Source organism: Trachurus japonicus, chromosome 14 (assembly GCF_045865225.1).
Source record: "Trachurus japonicus isolate A0001 chromosome 14, Traja_1.0".
Lineage (NCBI taxonomy): Eukaryota > Metazoa > Chordata > Actinopteri > Carangiformes > Carangidae > Trachurus > Trachurus japonicus.
The window spans coordinates 15,797,531-15,818,902 of record NC_140920.1 but is presented as its reverse complement, the minus strand read 5'-3'; the positions used below and the strand labels follow the sequence as shown (position 1 = coordinate 15,818,902).

General features: G+C 39.4%; 1 protein-coding gene across 3 annotated transcripts in view; it reads left to right on the top strand.

Moving 5' to 3' along the window:
- Positions 1–21,372, top strand: part of LOC146974543 (ryanodine receptor 1-like) — a 45,966-nt gene that overhangs the window by 20,570 nt on the left and 4,024 nt on the right. The window contains exons 59-96 of one of the 3 annotated variants that reach the window (XM_085798013.1): positions 64–187; positions 628–743; positions 866–933; positions 1,041–1,162; positions 1,322–1,371; positions 1,554–1,614; positions 1,725–1,851; positions 1,966–2,077; positions 2,167–2,248; positions 2,331–2,461; positions 2,552–2,872; positions 3,380–3,620; positions 3,761–3,848; positions 3,942–4,034; positions 4,631–4,645; positions 7,245–7,415; positions 7,549–7,608; positions 7,735–7,869; positions 8,039–8,151; positions 8,264–8,360; positions 8,465–8,574; positions 8,687–8,738; positions 8,841–8,915; positions 11,193–11,292; positions 11,386–11,465; positions 11,560–11,636; positions 11,745–11,818; positions 13,008–13,025; positions 14,401–14,481; positions 14,583–14,671; positions 15,063–15,191; positions 15,270–15,374; positions 18,553–18,634; positions 18,735–20,053; positions 20,223–20,305; positions 20,591–20,750; positions 20,856–20,942; positions 21,079–21,348. In XM_085798013.1, the coding sequence (XP_085654139.1) occupies positions 64–187; positions 628–743; positions 866–933; positions 1,041–1,162; positions 1,322–1,371; positions 1,554–1,614; positions 1,725–1,851; positions 1,966–2,077; positions 2,167–2,248; positions 2,331–2,461; positions 2,552–2,872; positions 3,380–3,620; positions 3,761–3,848; positions 3,942–4,034; positions 4,631–4,645; positions 7,245–7,415; positions 7,549–7,608; positions 7,735–7,869; positions 8,039–8,151; positions 8,264–8,360; positions 8,465–8,574; positions 8,687–8,738; positions 8,841–8,915; positions 11,193–11,292; positions 11,386–11,465; positions 11,560–11,636; positions 11,745–11,818; positions 13,008–13,025; positions 14,401–14,481; positions 14,583–14,671; positions 15,063–15,191; positions 15,270–15,374; positions 18,553–18,634; positions 18,735–20,053; positions 20,223–20,305; positions 20,591–20,750; positions 20,856–20,942; positions 21,079–21,348 (5,318 nt within the window). The remainder of the gene's footprint in view (positions 1–63; positions 188–627; positions 744–865; positions 934–1,040; positions 1,163–1,321; positions 1,372–1,553; positions 1,615–1,724; positions 1,852–1,965; positions 2,078–2,166; positions 2,249–2,330; positions 2,462–2,551; positions 2,873–3,379; positions 3,621–3,760; positions 3,849–3,941; positions 4,035–4,630; positions 4,646–7,244; positions 7,416–7,548; positions 7,609–7,734; positions 7,870–8,038; positions 8,152–8,263; positions 8,361–8,464; positions 8,575–8,686; positions 8,739–8,840; positions 8,916–11,192; positions 11,293–11,385; positions 11,466–11,559; positions 11,637–11,744; positions 11,819–13,007; positions 13,026–14,400; positions 14,482–14,582; positions 14,672–15,062; positions 15,192–15,269; positions 15,375–18,552; positions 18,635–18,734; positions 20,054–20,222; positions 20,306–20,590; positions 20,751–20,855; positions 20,943–21,078; positions 21,349–21,372) is intronic. The other 2 variants (XM_085798014.1, XM_085798015.1) reach the window with 2 other exon arrangements.

Genomic DNA, 21,372 nt, shown 5'->3' with positions numbered 1-21,372 from the left:
AATGAGAGACTTGGTTTTTGCCCGCTCTCTTCAAGAGTTTTCATTTTGCGTCTGTTTGTGTAGGAGGTGGAACACATCCTCTTCTGGTCCCCTATGATACCCTGACAGCAAAAGAAAAGGCACGAGACAGAGAAAAGGCCTATGAGCTCCTCAAGTTCTTGCAGCTTAATGGATATGCTGTCACAAGGTAAGTATCAGCAAGTTGTATTTGTTTCATACAATTAAAATTCATTTTGTGACATTTTCTGTTTACCAAGTTATGTTACTTGTGTGTTCCTAATCGATATAATTCTCACATGGTCGCATATATAAATGATATGAACATGAAAAAAGCAAAGCAGGTTACGTATATACTGTACTGATATTAAAGTTTCTGTCTAATAATCAAAATAATATGCTGCAGCACTCACTCACTGGATGAAGGTATCTGCCATTCTGTCACAGTTTCTTGCCAAAGCAATGCTTGAAAATTAAAAAAAAAAAGAAAAAAAGTTAATAAGTACTTTATTTGTAAAACAAAGAAACAAGAAAGAAGAACAGAAATATACATTTAGCAAGCAACCTATTTCTTTAGTTAGTACTTAGTACAGTATACTTTTATGCAATACTTTCTGTGTGGTACTTTAGGGGCCTGAAAGACATGGAGTCAGACATCTCATCCATCGAGAAGAGGTTTGCCTATGGTTTCCTGCAGAAGCTCTTGAAATGGATGGAAATTGCCCAGGAGTTCATCGCTCATCTTGGTACAGTGGGGCAGGGATGAAGAACAGATACTGTGACATCTAACAGAGAGTTGTGTTGGTGTAACTTCAAGTAGATCTGTGTTGCCAGTGGTAATACAACATTATCATAATCCGTTTTACAGAGGCTGTGGTGAGCAGTGGTCGAGTGGAAAAGTCACCTCATGAACAGGAAATCAAATTCTTTGCCAAGGTGAGACGACCAATTGAAACTAATGTTGGTGCACTTTTAAGGACCTACTGTAACTTGTCATTGTTGTACTGTAAAATCTCACCTGCTCTGAAATCTCTCTCTCCTAGATCTTGATGCCTCTAATCAACCAGTATTTCAAAAACCACTGCCTCTACTTCCTGTCAACACCTGCAAAGGTTCTGGGTAGCGGTGGCCATTCTTCTAATAAAGAGAAGGAAATGATTGCAAGGTAATCTCTCTTTTATATAGAAATTACACTCAGAGAGCTTCTGTTATGTTTTCTTTACATTTATAATTTCCCACTTTTATCAGTATTTCCCTTTTCTCAAATTTTCCTTTCCTTTCCTTCCCTTTCCTTTCCCTCCTTTTCCTTTTCTTCTCATCGTAGTATTTTCTGTAAAATGTCCGCTCTGGTGAGACACAGAGTTTCTCTGTTTGGTAAGATGTCAGTTTCTCAGTGTCATTCCTTCTGAATCCTTTCACTCTTTTTTGTGTTTCTCATGTGTGACTGCATTGTGTTCAGAGCAGGTGTGGTTGCTCCAGTTTTATATGCATGTACAGTATTAGGTGAAATGGATTATATGCAGAGTACAACAGCAAAGCTTTATTTCTATGTGCAGGAACGGATGCTTCAGCAATTGTTAACTGCCTTCACATCCTGGCACGCTCACTGGATGCAAGGTTTACTATTTTTACATTTCTTACCATATGCATAACATTATTTTGATAAATATATTTTTTTAGTTTAGTTTTTGTTTTTTGTTTTTATTTTTTGTTGTTTACTTTATCAGGACAGTGATGAAGTCGGGGCCTGAGATTGTGAAAGCAGGGCTTCGGTCGTTCTTTGAGAGTGCAGCTGATGATATAGAGAAGATGGTAGAGAACCTCAAACTGGGCAAAGTATCCAAAGGCAATCAGGTGAGAGAGGGGCAGCATTTGAACTGACTTTGAATACATAGCTATCACTGACTGCTGAAAACAATTGAATAAACACTTTTTTCCATTATCATGTTCTGCTTCTCTCCTCTAAAGCAAGTTAAAGGCGTGTCCCAGAACATTAACTACACTACCATCGCCTTGCTCCCGGTGCTTACTTCCCTGTTCGATCACATCGCTCAGCACCAGTTTGGAGATGATGTCATGTGTACGTATTTCCACATCTCTTACATGATTTTGTTTATTTTTATCACCTACCCTGACACCACTGTACCTGTCTCTACTGATTGAATACAGTGGATGATCTACAGATGTCATGCTACCGCATCATGTGCAGCATCTACTCCTTGGGCACAGTCAAGAATCCACATGTTGAGAGGTAACTACACATCTGCATTTATCACAGTCCCAGTCTAAGTAACTTGGGAGCATTTTTCTTAATTTGCCCTTTACATTTGCAGGCAGAGGCCAGCTCTTGGAGAGTGTCTGGCTCACCTTGCTGCAGCTATGCCAGTGGCCTACTTAGAACCACATCTTAATGAATTCAATGCTTTCTCTGTCTACACCACAAAGACGCCCAGAGAGAGAGCCAGTGAGTGCAAAATAGTTTTCCTCGGGTTTGTTTTCTAACAGAATCCTTTTTCTGAACACCCTTTTGATTCACTACTTCTCTCCACCACAGTCTTGGGCCTTCCCAATGAGGTCCAGGAATTATGTCCAGACATCCCAGAGCTGGATCATCTGCTAAAGGACATAGGGGACTTGGCAGAGTCTGGGGCTCGTTATACTGAAATGCCTCATGTGATTGAAATCACTTTGCCCATGCTGTGTAACTACCTGCCTCGCTGGTGGGAGAGAGGATCTGAGAACTTCCCTGAGATGGACGGCCGACTCTGCACTGATGTCACATCAGAACACCTCAATCAGCTGCTGGGCAGCATCATGAAAATTGTAGTCAACAACCTGGGTATTGACGAGGCCTCCTGGATGAAGAGGTTGGCCGGTGAGCACTGATTTGAACTTAGAGTTAAAGGAGACATATGCCCCCTGTCCACAAATTAAAACAGTTCCCAGGTGTCTTAAAGACACATCTGTGACATGCTTTATTAGGATCAAACATCATAGCTCTTTTCACACTCCCAAAAGAGCCCTGTTCAGAACAGCTAGTTTCAGAGCCTGTCCTTTTAAATGCAAATGAACCACTGCTTGCCCCGCCCCTTCTACCGGTCCCAGGTAGAGGTGGTATTATGCAAATTCGAATCCTAGTTACATCACTGGAAGACAACTGAGGGAACAGCTTGTAAAACCACGTGGATTTCAACCTAGGGAGCCTGAAAATTACAGATTTTTTTGTCAATTCTCACATTTTGGGGGCGGAGAGGCAAGACAAACACCCAAATAAATGTTAAAGAGCCTTCAAGAAGTGATATTTCCATAACATGTCCCCTTTAATGTGTAAGTGCGCGTGTTGTTGAACAAGTGAGATGATTCCACGTGTTTTCTCTCCTAGTGTTTTCACAGCCCATTGTCAGTAGGGCAAAGCCAGAAATGCTCAAGTCTCATTTCATCCCAACAATGGAAAAGCTGAAGAAACGCACTTCCAAGGTGGTGGCGGAAGAGGACCATTTGCGGATGGAGGGGAAATCAGAAGGGGACGAAGAAGACGGCACAATACGTGATGAGTTTGCTGTCCTCTGCAGAGACTTGTATGCCCTCTACCCTCTGCTTATACGATATGTTGACAACAACAGGTAAACTCAAGTCAACAACAGTAACAGTAAAATTTCTGAACTGTAAATTCTTCCTGGTGCAGAATTTCAACATAGATCGTGTAACTTTTAATAAGTTGTTGTGACTTTGGGGAACAGTTGAGTAATTTTCTCTGCGACAGGGCGAGGTGGCTGACGTGTCCAGACCCAGATGCAGAGGAGCTCTTCAGAATGGTTGGAGAAGTCTTTATTTTCTGGTCCAAATCTCATGTGAGTATGTACATTTTGACCTTTGAATGCCGTCATTTGGAGCAGCTCATATCATTCACAACATGTTTCCGATTTTTCCTCTCTCTATTGTAGAACTTCAAGCGAGAGGAACAAAACTTTGTGGTGATGAATGAGATCAATAACATGTCGTTTCTCACTGCTGACAGCAAGAGCAAAATGAGCAAGGTGAGTCTTTGGGAGACAGCGCCAGCGCTGCAAGGAGGCTCGTTTAGTGTTAGATCTTAATTCAAGCTACAGATAAAGATTAAATAAAGAAAAGATTTAATTTAATTTAATTTTTATTTTAGATTATTTTAAATTTTATTGCAGGCATATTTTAACAGTAAGTAACTGTACAACTGTGCGTGTTCTTGTCTCTTTTCCTTCTAATTCCTGGCCATGATATTAAGATTTCATTATTTACCAACCATTTTCAGCCATTCATTAATGGTCATTTATTGAAGTCTGCATTATCCTCGGAAATACTTTAAGATATATATAAATATATAAATACTGTATGACTGATTATAATCCATCAAAGTAATCTAAGACACTTACGCACCGTCTTTACCAGGTACAGCATTTCAAAGTTTCAAACTTTGCATTTGCTTTTTTTTTATGTTTTTGCTCATTGGGCTTGGTTAAACGTAGTGAAGCCTGCTATCATCATTTGGAGGTTTGATTTTCATTCGCAATTTTGAGAACAATAGCAGTTGTGTTAACAATATTCTCTCTTTGGCTGTCCCTTGTCCTCTTCTTTTGGGTTGCGGCTGGGTTTCCAGGGCGGGGACTCAGAGGTTAGACTTTGTTCCTGCACGACCGCTGTGCTGACCGCATGGCACCTCACTTTGGGGGAGCTTTTCATCAACCTCTCCAGCACACTGGCACATCTGATCCACATATACTCACAAACACAGACGTCACACACTTCCTCATGCACACACACACAGGCACATAACATTCCACGCAGAGCAACATGACCCAAGATAACTAAATCAGTGCCTGTGACAAATGCTGTTTCTGTACATGCAGCTGTGCCTGCTTAGTCACGAATACTTTGCAGTCAATTCTGAGTGGAACAAAACCTGTCATTGCTATAAATATATAGTTATTTTTATTATTAGAATGTGAAAATCCTTGCCAGAAGTGTCTTCAAAGGAGCAACAGATGGAGTCTGGATCCACTTACACTTTCATTAATATAGCTGTACAACAACAAGACTGAACATGCATACTGACACGCAGTAAACACACAAAACCACTGATTTATGTCCACACAGACTTAACAAAGTGTAATGAATCTGCACTAAGAGAGACACACACACATTATTCTCATGAAGGATCATTGGACAAAAAGGCAGACCCCATCTAAGGGCTGTGCCCAGTCCTGCCAGTGTGTTAGGGGGGGAGTCTGGAGGCGCTTGATGAAAGTACTCAGCTGTAGAGTTGGGCTCATGGCACTGGGCTTTACACCGAGCCCACGGCGGCAGTGAGAGCACAGTGCCATCATCCTGTCACTGAGTTTGCCCTTTTTTTGATCATAGTTGAGTTGGAGTCTTCTAGTATGTCTTTTGTTTCTTTTCGTTGAAGGATGGTTGACATGTAGCTCTTGTAATGCAGCTTTTTGCCACTAGGGGATGATGTTAGTCTTCTCTGTGCTCTTTCTTCTCTCCTCCCCGGAAATGCCATGGCACATCATGGTTTAGTTTCCTTCACACTCCCTAGTGTCCACACTAACACGTGACTCGATGTTTAATGTCACTGAAGGAGATTTCTTGAAGTGTTTGTTGGGTTCCCTCCTTAGATTGTGCTCAATATGACCATGAACCTAACCATTACATTAATTCAAACTTACTAGCTAAAATATTCCCCACAGTGCTTTTCACCCTGTTTCCTCTAAACTATAACACACTTGTGTCTGGCTCTGAATTGAAACAGAAGCAGAGAGAACAGATGCACTGAGTTTAATGATGATGTTAGTTATTGAACTTGAATGAGGATTCATTCACCCCCCAACAAACACCTATAATAAAAAGAGAAGTGACTCCCCTTCTTTATTTTTTCCATTCTAGCCTTTACGTCTATGTGTCTGAATTTATCTAACAGGCCTGTAAAATCTAGTAACTGATTTTACAAGTGAATCTAAGAGTTGATACATCAGAGCCACTGTATATAAAAACCAAAATTACTCACTTTATAAAAGTCAGTGAACATATTAAGCACCTGTAGCAGCAACATGTGATACCTGAGGAGTACTGAATAGTATCAGTATCACTGATAGTTGTTTATTAAGTGTTTAGCTTACAGTAACTCTCAAACCAAAATACCCTGTGACCTGTTCATAGAGCATGCAGTTCATAGACTAAACATTCATATTACAAATTCATTTTACAAAATCCATTTACACATTTTATGCTGTCAGCATTTGTACATCTTGGAGGACTCTAGAAAGAGCAGAAGGACTGGACTGTCTCAGAGACAGAGCAGGAGTTCAGGGATGCATCCTGTAGACAGTTTGTTTTACTGTAGGTGTGTGATTTTAACAGCCTGCAACTAACAAGTCTCACTCTAATTTCTCGAATTTTGTTCCATAACACTTCTAATATTTTAAATTTTCACCAAAGGTTTGTTGTTACAAAAATGTAGTTTTCACTTTGGGAAAAACATGTGTTTGTTTTAGCCATTTATCCTATTCATGGAATGCCGAATGGTTGTCACTTGAATAAAACTGGGTTTCTTTTGCATGTTTTTAAAATGCAATTTCACTGATTTACTTTCTTATAAGACCCATTCCTTTCAGCTTCCCTTTCCCGAAGCCAGTTATATCCCCACTTTGCCCTCACATTTTCACTATACCCTCTACTGACCAGTCTGAGCTCAGAGAAACAATCATTTTTTTTATATTTGGGGAATTGCAAGATGTAGCCATCCCAACATAGGGACTGTTTATTTGCAGTGTGTTGACAGACAAGTGTCATAACAACATCCAGTAACTGTAGCTGGTTACAGTAGGTCAACAATGAGAGAGCTACTGTTACTGGATAATAAACAGCTTGCAACACTGTATAGTTATAGCTCTGTCATCACAAAAAGGTAGGACGATGTTGAGCAGGTAGTAATAAAACCACTGAAATGAAATGTAAGGAATGAAGACTGTATGGACAAACTTATGTTATTTTTTACTTTTTGTGATGTACAAAAGAATTTTTTGCATTTTTGCTCTAGTGTTGTTTCCTTCACTCTAGCATCATAGGAAAAAATAGCCGGTTACTAATGTGGCCTGGTTGCCTGGGATTGGATCAGAGCTGTAATGTGTCTGATACAAAGCAGTGTTAACTGGGGTGCGTACCACTGGCATTTATGCGATACTGTGAATGCTATTGTCTCTTTTTCTCAGGGTGGAGGCTCGGATGCCGAACGCACCAAGAAGAAGAGACGGGGAGATCGTTACTCAGTGCAGACTTCACTCATTGTGGCTGCCTTGAAAAAGATGCTACCCATAGGTCTCAACATGTGCTCTCCCGCCGATCAGGAGCTGATCAACTTGGCCAAGATCCGATACTCTTTGGTAGTTTACGTCCAACTCTGAATTAGATCTGTATCCACTTAAATTTCTATAACACAGTAACGACTCCATAACAGTTTTAGCTCCCAAACCAACAGCACCTTGGGGGAAAATGATAAAACCTTTTATCTTGCAGAGAGACACTGATGAAGAAGTACGAGAGTTCCTGCAGAACAATCTTCATCTTCAGGGAAAGGTAGAATTCCTTAATTGTTAGTCCCAACAGTGATCTATTAGCTTTCAATGAATCAGATGTAAATGAGACAGATAATCTGTCACAAAAGATTTCAGAAAGCTCTGTGTATCTTTGTGTCGTGGAAAGGTGGACAACCCGTCCATGCGCTGGCAGATGGCTCTGTACAAGGAGATGGCAGGGAAAGCTGAAGATGCTGATGCTCCCGTGAAAGTTGTCAAGAGAGTGCAGGAGGTTTCTGCTGTCCTCTACCACCTCGAAGTGGTGAGTGAATGTTGTCAACCAACTTAACTAAAGCAGACACATACAGTACTGTGTGTCCAGCACAGAGATGTGACCATAAAACACAAAAATAACTTCAGGCTGTACAATAAAAGTTACAATAAGACCTCTTTTTACCCCCTTACTAAATGCCTACCTTCTCTGGTAAAAGACGGAGCACCCTTTTAAATCCAAGAAGATGGTGTGGCACAAACTGTTGTCGAAGCAGAGACGCAGAGCCGTGGTCGCCTGCTTCAGGATGACACCACTGTACAATATCCCAAGGTCAGAACCGACATGTTTAGTATGAGATATGAGAAAATAATTATTGCAGACGTATAAAACCTTTTTGTCTCCTGTAATTTTCTTTGATGTTCTTTTGTTATCCGAATTACAGGCACAGAGCTTCAAATATGTTCCTCGAGGGATACAAACGCAACTGGCTTCATACTGAGGGTTACTCGTTTGAAGACAGGATGATAGATGACTTATCTGTGAGTGGCATCTCATTTCTGTTTAGAAAATAATTGTTTGTGTTGTTGTTGTTGTTTTTTTGTTTTGTTTTGTTGTTCATCCGTCCTCTCCTTGTGCTTCCCAGAAAGCAATGGAGCAGGAGGAAGGAGATGAAGAGGAGGAGAGGGAAACCAAGCCAGACCCCCTCCACCAGCTCATTTTGCATTTCAGTCGTACCGCTCTAACAGAGAAGAGGTTTGAGAAAACCTGGCTGATGTAGTGAAATGACCATGAAATGCTACAATGACTTAACACAGTTATGAGTTATTCCGAGTTAACCAGTTGTCTTCTCTTGTTCCCATTTCAGTAAACTTGACACAGATCATCTCTATATGGCTTATGCAGATATTATGGCAAAGGTGAGTCTTATGTGAAGTTTTGACCATGAGTTGAGGTTTGATGTGTGGATAGTGTTCTTCATAATACTCATAACATTTTTCTCTATCTCTCCATTTGTTTAGAGTTGCCATATTGGTGAGGAAGAAGAAGGAGGAGAGGAAATGGGGGAAAATGCTGAGGATGAGATGTCCTTTGAGGTGCGACAGTCAGAACTGGTAATGGGCGGCCAGGGGCTAGGGACGAGGAACACAGAGGAGCGGTAGCTCTCGACGCATTGAGTGGCCTCATCACAACATTATTTCACATCCACACCTCTTTCTCTCTCTATGTTTGTGTTGTCTCATTACCTCAGTTTGTTCTGTTTGTGCTTCATTCATTGTGATTTAGAAGCTCAAAGCTCCAATCCAGATGTGCTTTGGAATTGCTACGTGTGAAATATTTTCCCAAAATCCCCACAACAACTTGAGACAAAAAGTTATTGTACTCCAGTAACAAGCAATGCAAACATTTGCATATACCATTTACAAAAGACCTACTAGTCTCTGTGTGTCTTCATTCTGGATTGGGTCTAATTAGATTAAATTCAATTAATAATGTAAAATTAACATCAAGAATAACCACAATGATAATCGAACTAATATTCATGACCTTAACAAATAATAATAATGGGCAGGTATCAACTTGGCTTTGCAAACCATTTTTTGATGAAGAAAACTGTCTCTCAAACTGTCCATTCCTCAAGTTTTACTGTCCATCCCTTAAATTGTACAGCTCATAGAATTGGAGTGGGTTGGCAGCGCTTGTTATACTTTATGGTTTACTCTGAAAAGCAGCACCATCTGCCACTGTGCAGGCCTTGACTACATTCCTTGGGTCAAGTTTATGAGTCTCAGACACTGTACTCATTGATACACACAGTGCTGACTTTACTGTTTTAAGCAGCTGGAGCTAAAATACTGAAGACCTCCAGCAAGATTTTTGTTTTTTGAACATAAGCAATTTTGTTCTTTGCCAATGCCCACTACCAAAGTGGGGAGTTAAAAATACTAAAAGATGATACATATACAAATATTCAGGTAAGGATAGTGAAGGTGTCCACTTAAAACATGTTCTCTGTTGTTAATGATTGTGGATGTTATTTAACACATACTCATTCCTCCCACTTTATATCTCTGTCCCATTTGTCTTTCTCTCTGTTTCTTTCTTTCTTTTCCCATTGTTCCATGTAATCCCTCTCACCTTCATAACAACAGTCTTTAATAACTGCATGCTACTGATCAATGTTCCCTTCCCCCACTCACATAGCATACTGACAGACTACAGTGAAAGCCAGTGTAGAACATGCAATGCAAAGTTAAATGCTACATATTCAGACACATAGTCACTTCACATGCATCATATTCATTTCATAATCAGGTTCATTAGACAGTCAGGGACTGCAGCGCAAGTTTGAGGTCCAACTGCACGACACATAGTGTCAGGCATATGTGGGTGGGTGGGTGGGGGGGTGGGAATGGGGAGGGAGGGAGGCGGGGAGGGGGGGGGGGGGGGTTTAGGGTCAGGATGTGGGATGATACAAGTGTATTTGTGATGTGGCTGAACAGAGGAATGTTAAATTTGTTCTCTGAATTCAGAGATATTCATTTGAGATTTCAAAGATATTGACTCATTAATATCCTCTATAATTATATTGTTTTGTGCATTTGCACAGGTAGCAATTAAAGGCTATTAAAGCCACAGCAATGTATTTGTTTTTCTAAATTTTGCATTCAGTCAAAGCAAAGGCACATGACTGTGAAATGCCAAAGAAATATCTCCGATACAGAGGGAATACAGCTTTTGTCCAAAGTATCTTATTTGCACGGCTACTGCATTAAAGACACTTTGGTAAGCTACACGGCTGAAAGCCTAAGGCCATTGGGCTGTTTCCTGTAGTCTAACGCTTGCTCCAGCCAGCAAACGTGAGGAAGTAGTATAACAACTCCATGACTAATAAAGTTGAATGACAGAGTGTGTGAGTAAGATAGGCACTCTAGATGAAGATTTATAACCTAGAATGCAAATTTTGGTAAAAATGAAATATTACTGCACACAGAAAAGAGAAGAATCGGTAAGTTTTAGAGAAAAAAGCATGATGTGATACAGTATGATTTATCAATAGGTTGTTTTTTTTTCAATGATTGGGCTCTTCATGTTCTTTGTAAAGATCACTTTATACTAGTGTCATGAAGCATTTGAGAAAAAAAAGTTCATTAGTGTTAGGATGTGAAGTTAAGGATTTGAGTGAAAGGTGAGTGAATGAGAACTGAAATTGAGAATGTGAATGGATAGAAAGGACAACTTTTTGAATAAACACTAAAACATCTGGTGATTTTCTATTTCTGGCCCAAAAGAGTCCTTTTCTATCCATTTAAATTCTCTCTGAAATATAAGTAGAAAAGACCAGATGCTCATAATGTTTGTGTTCACCGCAGGAAAAGGAAATGGAGAAACAAAGGCTTCTGTACCAGCAGGCTAGACTTCATAACCGTGGCGCTGCAGAAATGGTCCTGCAAATGATCAGTGCCTGCAAAGGTAGTCTAGCTCCTTATCCTGTCCACAACCCTGCCCTCACTGTGGTTCTGTTTAACCTCACCTTAACCTTTATGACTATATTTTTTGCTCTAGGTGAGACGGGACCGATGGTGTCGACAACCCTCAAGCTGGGTATATCAATCCTTAATGGTGGGAACTGTGAGGTTCAACAGGTGTGTGCTCTGTAACTGTCACAAATTACATTTTGTAATTGAAAACTACTTTAAAAGTACTTTTTATGCATTGTACCTTCTTTTTTTTGGTCAGAAAATGCTGGAGTACCTGAGGGATAAGAAGGATGTGGGCTTCTTTTTGAGTGTCCAAGCACTGATGCAGACATGCTGGTCAGTTTTTAAGCAAGTTTCAACTTTTGAATAGTAAAGTTACCACAGTGCTCACATTAGAGTGTGGGTTTGTTTTTGTTTTTGTTTTTTTGTTGTTTGTCTCTGTAGTGTCCTGGACCTAAATGCCTTTGAGAGGCAGAACAAGGCTGAGGGGCTGGGCATGGTGTCAGAGGAGGGCACGAGTAAGTCTCCATGCTCTTTTCTTCACCGTCACATTTTCACACCTATTAGGGCCCAAGACTGAGCAGGAAAAACATCACGTCACAGCCATTATCATGTAATAGATAATCTGCTTCATTTGAAGGCACAGATTACAATGAACACACTTAACTCTCTCATCTCATTACACAACATCACGCACAATCACCAGCCATGTGAGAAAGTGGAAATTATAAACAGAACAATGAGAGTTGAAGTTGTTTACAGAGAAGTGACTGCCAAAAGATGTCATCTCTGACTGGACAGCAGGACAAGTTGCTAACAAGGATTACATTCAACATCAGTTTCATTTGAATCATGCCAGTTCGCAACAGAAGATAATCTTTAAATAGCGGAGATTAAAGCGTTCCCTTCATGATCATATTTACAGAGACCCAAAAATTCCTACTTATTCCCATTTTACAATTTCGTACCATGTAGAAGTGCACCATTTGTTGACACAGGTTTGGAAACTGTGCACAGAAGGTTTAACCAAAATAAACTGAAAATCAAAATCATACAAAAAAATGTCTGTGTGCTCGAGGTCTGGGTGTCTTCACTTGACTGCATATGTCCCAAAAATCCCAAATAGATCATTTGTGTGCATTGTAGATCAGAGACATCCTCATCAGACTTTGCAGTATACTGCAGAAATGTTTTGTTTTTTTCTGTAAATAAATTATTCACATTATCATCATTAACATATCAAATGAAGAAATCAATCAATCCAAAATAGACATGAGTTAATGATTCCTCATTTGTTGATTCATCTTCCTCTAAATTTTTCCATCTGTTGTATTTACTGCACAAACTTTAATTTAGCTGAATGATATGTTTCCTAACATTAAATATTATTAACACTTGAATGATTGTAAAAAATTTTTTAAAAAAATTAGATTTAAGTGTTTTTTTTTTACGTAGGTGTATTTTTTTGTCTTTAGTATGTCTAGTAGTTTGACTTGTTGATTGGCCTTCACCTACTGTTTTACCGACGTTTTTTCATCTAATTCTGGAGGTTCATTTGAAATTCTACCTGAATGAATTTGCCATGGGATGTTGTTAATCTCCCCCTCCTCATCTCTTAGTCCTCTTCTGTTGTCAACACACTGATCCTCTCTCCCTTCCCCACGATCACTGCCACCCCTCCCTTGTCCCTTCTTTCATGGTCCTCAGACTTGAACCTAGATCGGGGTAAATCATGTTTCTGTCCATCTGCCTCTCTGTTCCTCTCATTCCTCTCTCTCTCTCTCTCTCTCTCAGCCTCCCCTGTCCCTCTGGCTCCATCACTTCTTTTTCCTAACATAAAAATTCTGCCAAGAGAGGATTGGATGCCTCTGTCCATCTTTCATGTTCATAGCTCGTGTTCCTCCTCACATTTCTTGTTCATCTCAAAAGACAATGAAAGGAATCTGGTCTTTTTCTATTCATGAAACCCTACTGAAACTTAAATAAAAAACATTTTCTATCAATAGTGATTTAGCTCCTCATTCCATATCCTTGATAACTCCAGGCACATTTTCAGAGGTTGTTCTCATTTTCAATTATCGCACTGCATCAAGTATGAACATACAGTACACACACATACGTCAACATACGTAACATACGTTATATAAGTCAAATCAGATTTATTTTTACTCTTTTTTACTACTAAATAAATAGAATAGAATAGAATAGAATAGAATAGAATGTAGTATTCTCCTGTCTTGAAAACTGCCTTCATTTTAGGGATTAAATAGTTAGATAGCTCCTCAAGATGTAATTTTGATGTGACTAAGAAGCTGGATTCCCTTCCATATTTTGATGGACAATGCCCCAACCTCTCTGACATTTAACTTAATTTGCGCTGCATGTTTCTGTCTCTGTGTGTTTGTGTTGTCGTGTGTGTATTCATTACCACCAGTGGTGAATTGGCATCAGGTTATATTCTTCATAGGCAGTATAAAGCCCAATTTTGGTTTTTTGGGTATACTTCAAAATGGTGTTTTTTTTTTTTAGTTTTTAGTTTTTTAATCAATTTATTTTATTAATGGGCTGACACACTACAGATGACCAGTTCACCCCCAAGTACTGCAATTTTTTTAACTTTAATGTTGTCTTTCTTATTGTGTATTTATTCTTATTGTATTGTATTTGTGTACTTTTATTGTCTACGTAGTGTATACCTGTTGTTATTCTGTTTGTTCATTACTGTTAATTTTTCACTGCAGCTTGTTTGTACATTAACCGTTTGCATGTGATGCTTATGCCCCTGTTTGACACTTGATTGTACTTTAGAGATTTGTAGTTCTTCCATTAATACTATTTAAACAAATTATTGTGACTCATTCTTTAGTTTTTAGTAAAAACACAACGCTGTCACAAGTTACACTGTCCATTACTAAAATCCATTTAGAGACAATGGTAAGTCGAGAAGTTAATTTTATTACCAATACGCTTTGCTAAGGCAAAGTAATTATCAGTTTAAGCGATTATCAGTAAGCCGTTTTTATTAAGGTATTTATTCTGATCTCAACCCAACAAATTTAACACTTTCATTCATTTCTCTTTTTTTCCTCTTTTTTTGTAGATGAGAAAGTGATGTCAGATGATGAGTTCACCTGTGACCTCTTCCGCTTCTTGCAGCTGCTTTGCGAGGGTCACAATAACGGTGAGAAAGACTCATGATCCAAATTGCACTTAAAATTAGATACAAACCAACGGCATTACTACTCCTACTATCACTACACAATGATCTCTATGTTGCTGCAGATTTTCAGAACTACTTGCGGACGCAGACAGGAAGCACAACTACCATCAACATCATCATCTGTACCGTAGATTACCTCCTCCGACTCCAGGTGCTGCTTCACAGTCATTCAGCCTTAAGAGTGAAATTAGTTAAGATAAAGCAAAAGGTCTGAGATTAAAAAAAAGAAAAAAGACCACGTTGGTGATTGTTTTGGCACAAAAGTTACATTTATAATGATTAAGTGGATGTGCACTTCCAACTGTGCCGTAGATTTTAAGTCGTGTTTTAGTTCCCAAAGGTTTTTTATTTGGTCGTTCAAAAAATCCAGAGTCACATGATTTCAGCACTGTAAGTATTTTGTATTTGGTGTTTTAACCTGATTAAGAAGGGTTTTACGTACATGCAAAGTTAAACTTTTCACGCTGAGAACAAGTTATTTGAGAATAAATCATTTTTATGCTATAGGCATATTTTACTTAACTCTCCTTTTTTCAATTTAGGAGTCTATCAGTGATTTCTACTGGTATTACTCTGGGAAGGACATTATCGATGATCCGGGCAAAAAGAATTTCTCCAAAGCTATGACAGTGGCAAAACAGATTTTCAACAGTCTAACTGAATATATTCAGGTAAGATTTTGGAACGAATCAGGCATTAACACCTGCTGGTTGGATGTTTTCTGTGTAACACCCAGATTCTGTCTTCAGGGCCCATGTACTGGCAACCAGCAGTCCCTGGCTCACAGCAGGCTGTGGGACGCCATTGTGGGGTTCCTTCATGTCTTTGCTCACATGATGATGAAGCTGGCACAGGTACGCCCAACCAATCAGTTGATCATAGTTTCCAAATGAACACCCTTTCTTTTCTGTACAAACTGTGTTGCCTCTCTGCATCTTCAGATGTGCACTGATATTTTCAGGCGTGGTTTTCACTGGGTGTGATAGAGCCTCGTGTTGCTTCAGTTGTGAACTGGGACTCATTGTCTGTTTCTCTGTGGTTATTATGAGGAATGAAAATGAGGGTTAACATTGCAGTTAATCAGAGCCTTCAGAAATATCTTTCTGTTGATTTCAGTGGACTTTATCTCACTGGGCACAAGTATAATGTATATTCAAACAATGTGACCCATATTGCAGCTCCTTACATGTTGCATGCTGTCACAAGCCTCATAATAAACACGCTTGCAAAATTTTGTTTAGTAGGTAGCCTTCATACAATGCATATGTATGCCTGAATATTACATTTTTAGAGTAAAGTCACTTTGGATTTCCACCATTTATTTGTGCTTACTGTATGGGTTGGTTTGAAAGTGGTTCCTCATATTAATTCGAATGGATGATGGAGGATCACAGGTGTACGAGTTGAAATTAATGATGGCCGAATCCAATTTCACTGCAGTTTCAGCTTCAAAACAACGACAGTGCCATTATTAATGTAACTAATATCACCTGTACTTTTCCCTAAAATATCAAATGCATTTAAATGTCATTTAATTCTTCAACAAACCAACCTGACCAAAAGTGTGGAATCACTTTGATATCAGACAATATGGTGCATCTTTATGAATGGTCAATGAGAGAAATCACATGACTTTTCTGCTCTATAGTGCTCTCACCCTCAGTGGAGAACTGAGGCTAATAGCACACTGTTATTATAAGTTAAGTGTTTGCATGCATAACCCTTTAATCATACATCCAAGTTAAGAGCCAAGCCATGAACACTTAAATACGTTCCCAGCTCTGCATACTCTAACACATAAGAGGCATTTAACACAAAATTACTTTTCCATGTGCTGCTCTTTTTTATGTATATATATATGTTTTTTGATAATCCCATCTGTTATTGGCTGTTATGTTTTGGCAGTAACCATATTTGGTATGGTACACCAGCGAACAGGGGGTATTTTAGATGAGGATTGGTGATTTTATCAACAGGAGCAAAGTAAATACATGACACAAAGGAATGATGGAATAGTTCTTAAAATAAACAGTAAACAGACACGCTTTTCACTCAGTGCATGAGCAGATTATTTCATCTGCAGAGAAGCGTCCTTTCATATCACCTGGCAAATCCGCCGTCATAATAGCATAAGCTTGGGTTTGCTGTTGTGCTTAAAATAGGGCCCTTAGTGTGTAAATTGATACTAGCCAAACATTGTTTCACTGTGAAATGGAAGGAAGCATTTGTCCTACACAAAAGTATTTGAAAATGCAATTATGTTTTAAATGTTTAACAACTGAATTATTCATTCATTCATTATTTAAACTATCTTCCACATGGTCAATGCAGGGTAAAGTATGTATCCATTTTATTTATCTATTGATGTGATATTGTGTTTACTAGTTTGAAATTTATCAAGTGTTGGTTTTCCTCATCGGGTTGTTTTATATCCACCAGTTTTTAAAGATGAAATAAGGTTTGACTCCATTTGAAAGGTCTTAATAAGACTTTGTATACATGGAAGAGTCAAAAAGGTATATTGCAATACATGCTGTATTGTCATACTATTCATTAGAGATGAACTGACTTTACCGATTTACAATTGTCACTGATTGAACAGCTTTCAGCAGTGAATTTCCTAACTGACTGAAAGTGTCATTTTCAGTTAAGTGTCAAATTCCCAGTATGTTATTTCTTAATTAAAAGCATATTAAAGACCGAAAGCCATCGAAACAGAACATAATTTGATAAATCAATCATAAATCCAAATGACCACTGAGCTATTAACCGTATGTTTAGTGTTTGCATAGGCTGGTTTTGAACTGAACTGAACATAACAGGTTGAACTTACTATGAACTGAAGACAGTCTGCATTGTAAAAGTGCAAAAGCATCAAGTTGATGTAACTCCAGTAGCAGCTTTGCCAAGTTCAGATTTACCTCACCAGATATAGTATTATGTGAGACCCAAACATTTCCCTGCTCTACTGTTGTTGGATCCCAGTGCTCATTAAATTGCTGTATTCTTTTAGCACAGATGTCAAATGAAAATGGAGAAATCATTATTCAAGAAAACATGGTGACTACAAAACATCCTGAAAGAGGGACTGACTTTTAACCTCCACTGTTGGAGTTTACACTTTAATATGAAATTATTTGGTGTTGAAATATACATTTTAATGTGACATCCACTTTGTGTGCCCACATTTAACAGGGGTTACGATTCGGTTGCCATTGTCACTCACTAATGATTAACCTGATGGAGTTATGCTGTTCATTTGTAGTGTGTTGCTCTGTGGCTTCTGTGTTGCTTTGGCTATAACACTGTCTAAGCACTGATCAAATAACAGTATATGTTGGAATGTAGTCTATTGTCCAGTTCTGTTACTGCTTATAGAAACTTCTGGAGCAAATTTCGCGGCTTTATATGTCCAAACACAAACCATATGAAGAGAATTAGATCGGCCGATGGTAATCAAAATGTATTCTTCTTTTTTACAGAAGACAACATCAGCTGGGTTTCTGTTTCTCTAGATAAAAGAATTAAGAATTGAAGAAAATATGTGACATTTATTGATGGGTTCAGCTATTAAATTGAATAATTACTAGTGAAGATGTAATTGGTATTCAGACAGGAATAATTAACTAACATTCACTGAAACCAGGATTTATGTTAAGATGGAGGAGACTACATAGTTACATTTTGACATTCTTGGATTGTTGAACCATTTTACATTTTGGTTAATTCTCTCAGCATGAGGGGTTTGTTAATTAACTTCTTTTTGCAGCACCCTCTTTGTTGTGTATTTGAGTGTATTCAACACACATTATTTTGATTGTAATACATCTCATATCATAACAGTTATTTGGGTTACTTCACGGTATGTTAAAATAATTTTGTGTGATAACTCTTGACACTTTTCACCTGTGTTTTCCATTTCACCAATGACTATTGCATCTCTATAAATCTATTTGAACCCCTAATATTTTCAAATGATTTATAATCTGTCGCCATTACTGTAAGATCTTGTGCATCTCTTTATTGTCACAGGACTCAAGCCAGATTGGTTTGCTGAAGGAGCTTCTTGACCTACAGAAAGACATGGTTGTTATGTTGCTGTCACTCTTAGAGGGTAACACGTTTTTGTCTATTTTATCATCCCCAACAGTTTTCATCTCATCCCATCTTGTCCTGTTTAAACCTATTCACCAATTTTGCTCTTTATTACTCAGGAAACATAGTAAATGGTACAATTGCCCGCCAGATGGTAGACATGTTGGTTGAGTCCTCCAGCAACGTTGAGATGATCCTCAAGTTCTTCGACATGTTCCTCAAACTGAAAGACATCGTGGCCTCGGATGCTTACCGTGATTATGTCACAGACCCGCGAGGACTGATCTCCAAGAAGGACTTCCAGAAGGCCATGGACAGTCAGAAACAGTACTCCCCTTCTGAGATCCAGTTCCTACTGTCCTGCTCAGAGGCAGATGAGAATGACATGATCAACTATGAGGAGTTCGCCAATCGCTTCCAAGAACCTGCCAAGGACATTGGCTTCAACATCGCGGTGCTGCTCACTAATCTCTCTGAGCATGTTCCCCATGACACCAGGCTACAAAACTTCCTTGAGCAAGCGGAGAGTGTGCTGAACTACTTCCGCCCCTTCCTGGGCCGGATTGAAATAATGGGTGCTAGCAGGAAGATCGAGCGCATCTACTTTGAAATCAGTGAAGTAAACCGCCGACAGTGGGAGATGCCTCAGGTCAGAGAGTCCAAACGACAGTTCATCTTTGATGTGGTCAATGAGGGCGGTGAATCGGAGAAGATGGAGATGTTTGTCAACTTCTGTGAGGACACCATCTTTGAGATGAATATAGCCTCTCAGATTTCAGAGCAGGAGGAAGAGGAAAAGGGAGAGGAAGATGACGAAGGAGAGGAAGGTGGAGGTGAGGCGGTGGCAGCAGGGGGAGCAAATGGAGGAGGAGATGAGGATGGTGGAGAGGAAGCGCAGCCTGAATCGAGCTCTGCCTTTGCAGACTTTATAAACAGCATGTTCAGTTTCTTCAGCATTTTCACCTTCCGTAACCTTCGCAGACAATATCGCAGAGTTCGAAAGATGACCTTCAAGGAAATCGTGGTGGCTTTGTCCACGTTTTTCTGGACCATCCTAATGGGTATACTACACTTCATTTACAACGTGTGCAAAGGCTTCTTTATGATCATCTGGCAAACACTGTTTGGTGGTGGCTTGGTGGAGGGAGCTAAGAATATCACAGTGACTGAGATTTTAGCGAGTATGCCAGATCCCACTCAGGATGATGTGCATGGAGATGGACCTGGGGAGCAAGGAACAGGGGAAGAACAAGACACCGGAGGGGTAACAGACACTGGGGAGACTGGGAGTGGAGAGGAGGAAGAGGAAGACACCCAGGAAAAAGAGGGTGGGAGGATACCAGGCATTGATGCTCCAGGTGGACTTGGAGACATGGGTATAGAGGCAGTTGTTGAACCTCCAACTCCTGAAGGAACTCCCATAACAAAGAGAAAGATGGTAAGCTTACATCTTGGGTACTTCAATTACTAACTATTTTTCATGGTAATAATTAGTTCAAGAAAAGTATCAAGGGTTGTATAATATATTTAACAAACAAAATTAGAAATAAGGTAAAAAAAAAAAAAGTAAACATAAAATCATGACGGCTATGGTGTGTTTTTTACAGCCACCTGAAGAGGCTGATGCCAGCCAGAAGCCTCCTGAACCTGTTCCTGTTGAGGAGCCTCCTCCAGAGCCTGAAAAGGCCGAGTAAGAAAGATTTGTTTGTCTGTTTTTGCATCTACATTTATATGTTCCCAACACTTATCTCTCCGTCATAACTGTAAATAACAGACTGGACTGGACTGATCAAGGCTCCCATAAGATATGAATATTTTACATCCACAATTGTTTTTTCAATTCGCAGTTTTGGTAAATGTCCTGGATTATTTCTACTGCCAAATCCTGCGTCATTGATATCATTGCCAGTATATACTGTACAATACAGTGGGAGTATGACTGTATATCACAGATTTTGATATTTGATGTTTTTAGTGTTGAAACTGGAGAGAAAGCAGAGAAAGAATCCCCGGCCAAAGAGGAAGAGCAACCAAAAGAACCAAAGAAAGCACCAGCAAAAAAAGAGAAGAAGCCAAAAACGGGAGGAGGTTTTCAAATTTGGACTGAGCTGGAAACCCAAAGAAATAAATTCATGGTGACACTGCTGCTCATATTTCTCTCCAAAATGTCATTTGTTGACATAATTTCAACAATACTGTCCACTCACCAACTCATTAAAATTTCCATCTCTGTTTTGCAGAACTACCTCTCCAGAAACTTCTACAACCTGCGGTTTTTGGCTCTGTTCATTGCATTTGCCCTGAATTTCATTCTGCTGTTCTACAAGGTAAAAACATTATTTTGCATTTGAATGATTATATTGTGCTTGTTATTTGTCAAAGGAAATAACCATTTGAACTGTCTGAGATTTCCTCATGTAGACTACCAAGCTGTTCTTCTCTACATTGCTCCGTTGTGTTTAGGTGTCTGACACCCCGCCTGAGGGTGATGACATGGAAGGATCTGGACTGTCGGAAGGAAGCGGGATGTTCGAGGGCTCTGGGTTGTTTGAAGGTTCAGGGGAAGAAGCTGAGGGATCTGGGATGGGTGAAGGAGACGAGGATGAAGAAGATGTGCCAATTTATTTCTATTTAGAGGAGAGCACTGGCTACATGCAGCCCACATTGTCTTTCCTTGCCATCCTGCACACAGTCATCTCATTCATCTGCATCATTGGATACAACTGCCTCAAGGTATCATGGGCACGAAAGTGCCAG